Source organism: Brachyistius frenatus, unplaced genomic scaffold, assembly GCF_029030835.1.
Source record: "Brachyistius frenatus isolate BFR_SWC_R1_liver_20210118 unplaced genomic scaffold, ASM2903083v1 Contig_14, whole genome shotgun sequence".
NCBI classification, from domain to species: Eukaryota; Metazoa; Chordata; class Actinopteri; family Embiotocidae; genus Brachyistius; species Brachyistius frenatus.
Genome location: NW_027210613.1, coordinates 5,182,575 through 5,194,474, shown reverse-complemented (window position 1 = coordinate 5,194,474; position 11,900 = coordinate 5,182,575). Strand labels below are relative to the sequence as shown.

Here is an 11,900-nt window from a genome sequence, read left to right as displayed (position 1 = left end):
CATGTATTGTCTTCCTACTCAGTAAATAAATGTTGTCAATCTTCCCATTCAGGTTGGGCCTCACTGGCTGACTCATTGGATGCTTAGATGAGTTATGTCATCGGCTATTGGCTACACTTCATTGAATCCTCTTTTTCTTATTTAAGGTATTTACATACAGTCAGGGAGGCCATTACAAGAGAGTTTCTTCCAATAAATCTCTTAAGAAGTCCCTGCAGTACAGGTTGAGCTGTACACACTGAATTCATGACATAATACTTGTTGCATCTATCTGCAAACACAAAGAGTGTTTCAGTTAGCTGATGCTTTAAAAGGCCAATCTAAGATATTTTGTTTTGAATATGTAAAAGAAAATTGATAATATTATCAACAGAGTGTGAAGAGGTAGCAGCGTTGACTTTTTGCCACAGACCTCTATGTATTGCAAAGACATCTACTGAGGTTAGCATGCTAACGAGGTAGCCCTGGCCTGCATGTCTTGTCTTGTTATACTGTACTACTTTGTAACACAAGTTGTGAAAGTGAGTGACTGTAACGTTCAGTCTACCCTCAGTCCAACATGAGGAGATGAAGAAATAGTGTATTCTAGCCTATTATGATCAATGGAAAATGAAACACTAATGGCTGAAACTCTTGGCAGAACAGAAGCAGAATTGACATTGCGGTTGCATTCCATCACTGGAGACAGTTCTTGGTGACAGGAATAAGGTTTAATGCTGAACTTGCAAGGTTTCTTCTAGACAGGTGAGTAAACAGCTGTTACAATTACAGTGAACCCTCGCTATAACGCGGTTCACCTTTCACGGTCTCGCTGCTTCACGGATTTGCATCGTGCATTGTGTTCTGCATTCTGATTGGCTAAACAGTCTCTCCGCTTCTTCTCTACCTGTTTGTCAATAACGTTGCGGTTTAATAACAGTAGTTATTTGTAAAAAAAACAAACATTTATACAGTACTTTTATTTGTTAAACAAATGCTTGGGCCTGTAAAAAGGTTTTGTTCTTTGGTTTCAATGTATTATGGAGTATTTCATTGTATAATAATTGTAAAAAAAATAAAGGTTACTACTTCACGGATTTCGCCTATCACGGTTTCTATTTGGAACGTAACCCCCGCGAAAAACGAGGGTTCACTGTACATAAGCCATGTAGGGGTTGCTTATAGAGGCAGCTGATGGTATAATGTCAATACTGACCATCAAGCATCCTGGAACAAATCCCAGAAGTTCGCCACATTGGTGGAGCAGGTGGCCGTCAAAAAAACAACAACACAATGTCTCTTTACAGGGCACTCATTCAGGGCACGCGTGAGAGCTGGCAGTTCGATTTCAGCTGATAAGTGAGGGCCGAATTTTTTCTTCATTAGTACACTTTTGTACAACAGTCATAATACGAGGGGGCAACCAAAAAGTTTCCACACTGCTCCTGTTGCATGCAAACAAAGCGCAGCACCCTGATGTGCAAGGAGCAGATGGAGGCTGTGACCTTTTTGAGTAAGTATTCCAAGTTGCATCGCTTGATATACGTCATCACCTGAGATTGTGACCACTGGTATGTGTGCACCTACGATGTCATCATGGACCTCAAACTTGAACAAAGAGCGCACATCAAACTGTGTCAAATTTTTGAGGGACAGAAAGAAGTGGCAGGGACCAAATCCGGCAAGTTGGAGTGGTGGGAAGCGAAGATTCTGTTGTTGAAGCTGAGGAACTCGCCTGTTTTCAATGCACTGTGAGCAGGCACGTTGTCTTGTTGGAGAGCCCTATCTGGACCTTATCTGGACCTTATCTGGACTCTATCTGGACTTTATCTGGACCTTATCTGGACCTTATCTGTACTCTATCTGGACTTTATCTGGACCTTATCTGGGCCTTATCTGTACTCTATCTGTACTCTATCTGGACCTTATCTGGGCCTTATCTGGACCTTATCTGTACTCTATCTGTACTCGACCTGGACCCTATCTCTACTCTATCTGGACCTTATCTGGACCTTATCTACACTCTATCTGGACCTTATCTGTACTCTATCTGTACTCTAACTGTACTCTATCTGGACCTTATCTGTATTCTATCTGGACTTTATCTGGACCTTATCTGGGCCTTATCTGTACTCTATCTGGACCCTATCTGTACTCTATCTGGACTCTATCTGGACCCTATCTGTACTCTATCTGGACCCTATCTGTACTCTATCTGGACCCTATCTGGACCTTATCTGTACTCTATATGTACTCTATCTGGACCTTATCTGTACTCTATCTGCTTGCTAATGTTTTCTTCTATAACTGGTCATACTTTGGTGACATTTCACTGCACACTACACCTAAATTAGTGTAGTTATGGTAAAGATGGACTGTGAGCAAGGCAAAAGTCCTAAAAGATACATATACACTCATGGTAGTGTAATCATAATGACAGCCTCCGAGTCAACCAAAGCTATTGAAAGGTAAATATAAATGGAAAGTAGTGTAAATAGACTATTTGACAATGCCTATGAATGAGAGAAAGGTCCAGAAAGACACATTAAAGTAGTGCAAGTGTAACTGTCAGAGACATGTTGAAGCAAGTTATAAGTTTATAAATGTTCCTTGTGTGTGCAGGCATGTTGAATGAGCAGGATTGATTAACATGCAATTGAAATCTGTTGAGTGTATATGGTTGAGCTCAAGGTACCATAATTCTTTATGTAATGCCGTAAAGTAACGGGCCACACCCAGAGTTGGCGTGAGCACATGACTGTAGCATTGGGGGGTCGTTTTGCTGGCACAGAGGCAGAGAGGAGTGAATGACCCCAAGCTAGACTAAATTTGGCACATGGTCCAAGAGGTGCACAGGGTGCATACAGGTGCTTGTGTTTTGTTTTGTGTTCCTAGCAGTGCCCTCCTCTGAGCTCCGCCCTCTGACTCACCATTCTCCATCAACACAGCTCTCCCTAATCACCTCCAGCTGGATACAAATACACCGGTCTCCCGTCTGCTCGTGGTCAGTCTGTCCATTTATCTACCCGACATCACGTCCCGTAAGTATGTCCGTCTCCTTGCCTGAGGAGAACCTCGGGATTCCCCAGCGAAGCCAAGCCCCGCTACCTACCTACCTGTCTGCCTGCCAGCCACATCCACGACAACACCTGTTTCTGGCTCAGGAGGAGAGGAGACTGGTCTCCCCGCTGACCATTGGGCTCCGGCCCCATACGGACTTGAACATTATTTATCTCTGCCTACTGTTTGTCAGTTGTTTGGAGAAAATAAAGACTTCCTGGTTCGTAAAAAGCAAAAACCCTACTGTGTCTGCGTCTGTTAAAACACTGCCATATCGTAACAATATTTATATATATTGTGACAAGTCAGGGATTATACAGCCAGAGAGACAAACTCTTAGCTCAGGTCCTGGGTTCCATACACTAAACAACTCCAGGACCAGCTCTTTATTTGGCTCAAGAACATGCTGTTAACTTTTACATACTGTACAAACACATACAAATCACAGGTAATTTACATTAATGTCAAACTCATGTCACTTATGGTGCCTACTATGAACAGTCGAACAACCTCTAGGCATTCTGGGAAGAACCGCTACTATCCCTACATTATTGTTGTTGACCTGCATTTAAGTTGACATGTATTGCATTTTTGAGAGTTTGTAGTTTTGTGACGTTGTTAACGTGCTAACGTGTGAGCCTGTTTGGCAACGGACATTTGCATGAGAGACTCCAGGAAGAGGTCGCAATGTATGTCGAAATCTTCTGTTCGGTTTATAGTTTTGATGTACATGTACATGAATCAGGGGGACGCAGGTGTAGAGAGAGAATGAGCCAATATAAGTTCATCAAAGACATCAGTACGAAGCGTCGCCATTTTTGTTGGACCAGTGTAGCTACACTAAGTGTATTTGATAAGGTCCAGATAAGGAAGGGATGGAGAAACAGATGAACAGACAGACGGCTAGATAATCATCTAGATAAGGTCTAAATTAGGTAACTCTGACTACTTTTGCACAATGGTTATAGCGTCCCCCCGATCTATGTACATCAAAGCGCTGCTTTCGGTTCCTGCACAGCGGGATCAGTCTTGCAACTTTTTGATCCATCCTGTATGTTAGCTGTTTGTCAGTACACGGTTCTGAGTAGTAAGGCTGTATGTGACGAGCTCAATTAACTGTTCATCTAGCCAGTGTGGTAGATTGTCTTTGAACAGACTGGTCACAGATGAGGTTGGAATCGAAGATCAATTCATCTGAATTCTTTATTGGACATGGAGCATGGGAAGAAACGCACAGCTTGCTGGACTGCAGAGTTCTTCAACTTCGTACAGAAAAGAGTACAGCATTTATACACTCACTTTACATAAATGTGAGGTGGGACATACTTCTCGGAATCAGTCACGCCAATATTTTGGGTACAATGGTTACGCCTTGGATGTCAGCTAACTAGACATATGTCCATACATGGATAAGTGCAGAGCACATGCATGCAGGCTGGTTTTAGTTCCGCCTTAAGTAACATTTAATCATGTTAAACAGAGTACATCTGTTCAACCGGAGTACGTCAGGTCACAGAGTTCATCTGTGATTAGCAGTGCATGTATACATTGTCAGTTTGCACTATCACGTGTGTGTAGTCTCGCAACAGAGTGGAAATATATACTAATAAGTTTTGTTGAGACTGCTCATAATCTGCTATAATATTACGTATAATGTTATCAATCCGAACATGTATATACAGGAGATGCGAAATATCTCCACACCAGCTACCAAACTGAGTCAACATATGTAGCAAACAACCCAGCCGCACTGACCTTGTTTGGACAATTTAAAATATGCTCTTCTGGGTGCATATCATTTAACTTCATAATCATTAGTTTTAGTTGTAGAAAAATCCAACTAATGAGAGGGCAAGAATATGTCATTTCTAACAAACTGCTGAAACTCTGGGAGCCTGTGTTACACTGCATCTATCACGCATTGGATTCTGTGTTTGCCAACCAAACTTACTGATCAGATTTAAACCCAACAAGTCACATTGTGCCTGTAATTAATGGTGTTATGCCCCGTTTAGGGGTGGGCGAGACATAACATGAATATAAAGGTTTTGCCAAGGCCAAAACAACAAACAAAACAATACTATCTTAGGAACGTAATATTTTTGAACCTACCCAAAATCAATGAAACAGAAACACAAATTAAAACTGCAAGCAGTGACCCCGACGTGCAGCACGCGAGGGTCCGCATATTCCCTAATATACACATATACACTACACATCACAGGGAGATATTTAATATCACTGCAGACCCCTTGAAAACATGTATACAGTGAACCCTCGTTTATCGCGGGGGTTACGTTCCAAATAGAAACCGTGATAGGTGAAATCCGTGAAGTAGTAACCTTTTTTTTTTTTACAATTATTATACAATGAAATACTCCATAATACATTGAAACCAAAGAACAAAACCTTTTTACAGGCCCAAGCATTTGTTTAACAAATAAAAGTACTGTATAAATGTTTTTTTTACAAATAACTACTGTACTGTAAAATAATAAGTTTAATCATCAATACGAACTGAAGGCTTCAAATTGCTGAGATCAGCACCGCCCCACTGCGACCCGAGTCATTGGATTAGAACGGGAGGAAATGAAAAATGATTATGAAAACAAATACAAAGTACAGTAGGACAAATAGTGACTCGTGTATTTCACTGCTCTTCTGACTGAGCCGCTGCATCCTGACTCCGCTCTGCAGCGGTTCTTTCTTCTAAAGCCGGCGGTGCAGGTGTGGTTTTTCAAGAGAAGAACATAGTTATCGGTAGTTGTTGTCGCTCTTTTTTCTTCTGGGCAAAAAGATTCTTATAAACCGACATGCCACCATCGATTATTTTTAATTTGGCAAGCTGTTTTACGTACGTGTACATATTAAACCGCAACGTTATTGACAAACAGGTAGAGAAGAAGCGGAGAGACTGTTTAGCCAATCAGAATGCAGAACACAATGCACGATGCAAATCCGTGAAGTAGCGAGACCGTGAAAGGTGAACCGCGTTATAGCGAGGGGTCACTGTATCTACTATCCAAAGAATGTCTACGGCAATTTTGGTCACATTTGAATGAATATTTATGGGCGGTGGAGTTATAGGTTGCAGTGAGCCAAAGGTTTGTCACAATGCAGTGTAACTCCTGGGAAGATTGGTGGTGCAGTGGTTAGCACTGCTGCCTCTCAGCTACAAGGCTTGGGGATCGTTCACCCCCTTTGTCATGACTTAAAAAAAAAAAATTTTTTAAATCACAAGTCCATTTTGACTTTGAAAATGCCAGTCATTTTTTGAACAACATGCATGACTTTTTGGCCGCCACCCCAAGGGCACACCAATCGACGAAAACAAATTCCTTTGATAACATTTCATCTCCCAGGTGTTAAGATAGGAGAGACAAAACTTCAGGTTGGTACATCGAACTCTGTAGGAGGAGTTAGTTAACATTAGCAATGTGCCCTGCAGTCAACATTTGAGAGATTTTGACTTCCTTGTTGGTGGTTGAGGTTGGACATAAAAAAAACTGAACACCCAAATAGAGCACAACCCATTAGGTGCAACTCGCTATTAGGCAAGAGGAGGTGTGGCTTAAACGAAGGACAGTGGAAAAGTACTGAAACAAACATATGCAAATGTTCCCGCCTCACCGTATGTAACGCCTCTTCCAATAGTATAAGTGTATGTGCCGGAAAGCGAGAAGTTAGAATCCAACAAAGAGACCTTTGGTTGATGTTGGGCTCTCCAAGATATCTTGTATTCTATGCTTAATAAAAATAAGCTAAGACCAGAAACTGCCTAAAGACTGCCTCTATCAATGGACTCGGGGAAAACAATTGGGGATACAACAATTGGAGAGACAAAACTTCAGGTTGGTACATCGAAATCTGTAGGAGGAGTTAATTAACATTAGCAACGTGCCCTGCAGTCAACATTTGACAGATTTTGACTTCCTTGTTGGTGTTTGAGCTGCAGACAGCAGACAACCTCTGGTTGAGGCAGCGAACACACTTGAACACCAAGAAGCTACTTGGCCTTGTGGTCCTCTCCCTGCTCTTCTTTCCAGGTATGTAATTTAACCTTTAGACCGCTTAAACTATAGAGGTCAAACTTAAGGGCTTTTATGCACAGAAAAGGGCACAAAGTTATAGCTTTAGCTTAGCCTTAGCTAGGTACTGTGCTGTCGGTAAGCTTTGCTCCAGTAGTAATGAGGTCAAAAGTTGTTCGTTTTTTTGGAAAAATGGCAATGGCTTACTTAATCTACAAAAAATAAAAAGAGAGTGATCTCAGATTTTGACAAAAAAGAATGAGAAATAAAAGCAGAAAAATGCAAGACAAATGCAAGAGCAAGCAGAAAAGCGTCTGAACCGCTTGAAGACGACCTTGAACCTAGTATTTGGAAGAGGCATTAAAAGGAAGCGTACTCGTTCAGAATTCCATCCTTTTTATTTTTACTTCAAATGTCGCACTACAGATCACGACCAAAAAGGTCAAAGTTCAAGGCACATTTTTATGATGAAGTAGTATGTCTGAATTGTATACATACTACATGCAACAGTAGGCCCACATACTTTTTAAGGGTAGTTGCAGTACATACTAAAAGTAAAATTAAATTGTATGCACTTCAGAACACAGGTTTTAATCGTTCTCAAATTGGGGCTTTTGCAACTGGAAAAAAAAATGCATCTTGAATTAATGTATCAAAACGTTTCATAAATAAAATTATAAAAAATTAAGCTCAGCCGTCCCCACATCTCCCCAAATCTGCAACTCAGGCAGTTGACATGTGGCTCAGTGTCAGTGAAAAAGAGATGCTTTTTGGACAACCTTGAATATAGCTTTCTCGATAATTATTTCTCTTTTCAGGTTAGAAAGCAAACACGGAGGAGGTCACCCTTATTATATCCAGACAGCACAACCCTGGGATTGCCCACAGTGCCAAAGAAGAGCTAGTGGAGAAAATTGCTGCCTTCCAGCTCCACCAGGAGTCCTTGTAACCTTACTCCAAGCTGCAATAGGGGTCTCAAACATTTCCCCGATTTCACCAGGAAGCTCACTCTAACCCACCTGCCACCTTGAATAAACCTTTGATTGTTGGCAACCACGTGTTTGAGGTGCCTCCTCAACCCCAATCTGCACCATGAAGTGGAGACGCAGACACTTCTGTCCCATCAAGATCACTTGCACCATCAAGCCTTCACTCTTTCGGATCCACATGACTGGCCTGTTTTTCCTGGCCATGATCGTCCCTCTCTTTTATTTTTGGAGCCACCAAGACCGGCTACCAGGACACGGAGGGCAATACAAAAAAACCCTGGCCTACATCAGAGGCTTCTACAGTCCAAATGGAGAAACCAACCAAAGCAGCTCTACGCAGGCAGAGGGGACTGCAGTAGAGGCAGGGGGAGAAGTGGGGGGAGGTGTAATGTGGCTGTGGGACTCCATGAGCACTAAAAACAGTTTACAGAAGGATAAGGGTGTAGGTGAAAGGCTTAGCGCTCAACCCTACCGATATAACCTAAATGAGCCCTTTAAGTGCAGGGACAGCACTCCCTTCCTCATCCTCCTCATCACTACAGAACCAGGACAGGCTGATGCCCGCAATGCCATCCGCCAAACATGGGGAAATGAGAGCGTGGCAATGGGTCTCGGGTTTGTCCGTCTTTTTCTGCTCGGCACAAGAAATAGCTCAGACACCTCCCTTCAGAGCAGTATAGAGGAAGAGAGCCGTGTTTACCACGACATCATCCAACAGGACTATCAGGACACTTACTACAACCTGACCATCAAAACCCTGATGGGCATGAACTGGGTGGCCACCTATTGCCCACATGCCTCCTATGTGATGAAGACAGACAGTGACATGTTTGTCAATACAGAGTATCTCATCCAGAAACTGCTGAAACCTGAGGTGCCTCCCAAACAGAGGTACTTCACTGGCTTCCTGATGATGGACTATTCACCAATCCGAGACAAGCACAGCAAGTGGTACATGCCACCAGAGGTGTATCCAGGAGAGCGCTACCCAACATTCGCCTCAGGCACGGGGTATGTGTTCTCAGGGGACGTGGCTGAGCTGGTCTATCAGGCCTCGCTCAGCATACCCAGGCTGTTCCTGGAGGACGTTTACGTGGGGATGTGCCTGGCGAAGTGGCGCATCGACCCAGTAGCGCCTCCCAACAACGACCTCTTCAACCCTTTCAAGGTGCCTTACTCCAGCTGTAAGTACAGCCAATTGATCACATCCCATTGGTTCCAGCCCAATGAACTCATCAAGTACTGGAACGACTTGCAAATTAACAAACACAATGCCTGTGCCATCTAGCCATGGAAAAGAACAGCAGGGAAGACAACTTCACGGAGAGATGCCGGCATGATGGATGTTGTGACTAAAACCGCATCAAAAACAGAGGAAAATTGGCACGCTGTAACTGCAGGCGGTGGAGGGCATGTTGAAGTCATCATACATTATATGAGGAAAAGCAGATGTTTTTTTTGGTATCCTTTACAATAATGATCTAATTATCTTTGGATTTTAAATATGTTAAGTACTATAAACCTACTAAGTTATTTTCATGGGGAATGTATCTGTGATTTGAGAGTGATGTTTATGATTCGTTTATGATGTTCTCCTCCAAAGGGAGTATGTTGCACTCTGCAAATACTAAAAGAAAAAAAGAATTAAGGAGCAATTGTATTTATACAGACAAAGTGCATGTCAAAAAGTTACACGACCTTAGTGAATGATATGAATCTTCCGCTCTGTTTCTTAGTGTTTTCTGAGCTATCAAATAATATTACTCTAAAAATATTGAAAGCTACATTTAATATGACTGCACTTTAGTAAATTTGAAATTAATCAATAAAAAATGAAATGTACTGGATTGATTTAGTTTGGATCTGTGTGTGTATTTTGTCTCGAATCCTTCATGACCTATCCAGTAAAACAGCTAATCATTGCCAAGATAGATATACATGCCACTGGCAGCAAATAAAGGGCAGGGAGTATTGCTTTTCACAAAATTTCAGTGGTTTTGTGCTGTGATGATTTAAACAGATTCATAACTTAGAAACTATATTTACATTAAATAAGAAAGTAAGTTATTGAATTACGTGTGAACAAGTGAATTGTTTGGATTTTAGCCAAATCACCCTGCCTGAGCAGCAAAGCAGGATTTTGAAACAGTTGCAGCGGTGTTAAGTCAAACTCGCCAAAGAAGTTTGTGGATATTTGTTCGCAACTAATTTGAAACAGGTTACAACACACAAACTAAGTGCTATAGGGTCACACCAGGTACGTAAAGTATATGGTGGTTATGTATCTGAACACGCAAGCTGTTTGCAGATGCTAAACTGTCATTATCGCTCTTGTACTTTCCCATTAAGATTGAAGGGTAACAAAACATTTAATAAAAGATAACAATATACTTTCAATAAAATATAATGCTAGCTTTTTGGTGAGCATAGCTGGATACTTTGCACTCTTTTTAAACTGTATGAATACTAAATCTGAAACGTGTGCATACAAAATTAAAACAGAATTATATTTATATTTACAAAGTATCAGCAGTTAAATTGGATTTATCTCTTGGGCTCCTTAAAGTTGTTATTGTTTCTTGTGCTGCAACAGTTATTTCTTAAACCAGTGAAATTGACTCTGAATACTTGCAGGTGCTAGGCTGTAGAAAGTTGGATTGGGCTACTTGAGGGAACAAATCGGAATAAGACTACCAAGCACAAACAAGTGATTTTTTTTTTTTTTTTACAAAGCACTTGCAAAACACATTAGATACAATTATACTAATTGACAATTGTCAAGTCATTTACAACTTTTAGCTATTTCATTCTGAAACATGTTACCATGATTATTAATCTAAAATAGGAATGTAAAATATTTAATCATCTTTACCAGCCAGTTGACAAATAAGAATAACCGATACAAAAAACAAAAAAGCAAAAATCACACCATCCATGGCAGTAAGGGCCTGGTTTATTAAGATCTCAAATCTGATCCCATTGAGATGAAGAAATATAAATAGAACAATAACAAAATGCTTTATTGGAGATAAATACTGCAGACATACAGTACAGGCTACTGGTTAGTAGTTTTAATAGGCTGAAATCAGCAATTGACAGACCATCACTTTTTTTAATATGTGGATATGGTGCTTAAATATACACTGTGTGCAAAATTATTAGGCAAGTTGTATTTTTGAGGATTAATTTTATTATTGAACAACTACAGTGCTCTCAGTCAATCCAAAATGTTAATAAACCTCAAACCTGAATATTTAAGAAAGTAAATTGACATTTTGGCTTTCTTGGGAAAATATCTAAGTGTGCACAATTATTGGGCGACTATTAGTGTGCAGAATTATTATGCAACTAAATGAAAAATGAAAATTCCCATCTCACTTCATCTGTTAAAGTGAGAATAATATACTGTACAAACAACTAAAAATGTACAAATATACATTTCTGACATTTAAAAAAAAAAAAAAAATCAGTGACCAATATAGCCACCCTTCGTTTCAATAACAGTAATAAGCCTTCCATTCATGGATTCTGTCAGTTTCTCGATCTGTTGACGATCAACTTTTTGTGCAGCAGCAACCACACAGCCTCCCAGACACTGTTCAGAGAGGTGGACTGTTTTCCTTCACTGTAAATCTCCTGTTTAAGAAGGCCCCACAAGTTCTCAATAGGGTTTGGGTCAGGTGAGGAAGGGGGCCATGTCATTATTCTTTCATCTTTAAGGCCTTTACTGGCTACCCACGCAGTGGAGTACTTCGATGCATGCGTTGGAGCGTTGTCCTGCATAAAAATCATGGCCTTCTTGAAAGATGCAGACTTTTTTCTGAACCACTGCTTGAAGAAAGTG

General features: G+C 40.9%; 1 protein-coding gene across 3 annotated transcripts; it reads left to right on the top strand.

The window, feature by feature from the left end:
- The first annotated feature begins 6,863 nt into the window (after nucleotides 1–6,863).
- Nucleotides 6,864–10,013, top strand: LOC138617898 (beta-1,3-galactosyltransferase 2-like). Of its 3 annotated transcripts, XM_069693251.1 has the most exons (3): nucleotides 7,017–7,085; nucleotides 7,886–9,240; nucleotides 9,345–10,013. In XM_069693251.1, exons 2-3 carry the CDS (start codon nucleotides 8,160–8,162, stop codon nucleotides 9,410–9,412), a joined length of 1,149 nt encoding a protein of 382 aa, XP_069549352.1. In that variant the 5' UTR covers nucleotides 7,017–7,085; nucleotides 7,886–8,159; the 3' UTR covers nucleotides 9,413–10,013. The 3 variants fall into 3 exon arrangements, with proteins under 3 accessions (XP_069549351.1, XP_069549352.1, XP_069549350.1); XM_069693250.1 differs by lacking the exon at nucleotides 7,017–7,085 and adding an exon at nucleotides 6,864–6,890 and having other exon boundaries at nucleotides 7,886–10,013; XM_069693249.1 differs by having other exon boundaries at nucleotides 7,886–10,013.
- Nucleotides 10,014–11,900: the final 1,887 nt, after the last annotated feature.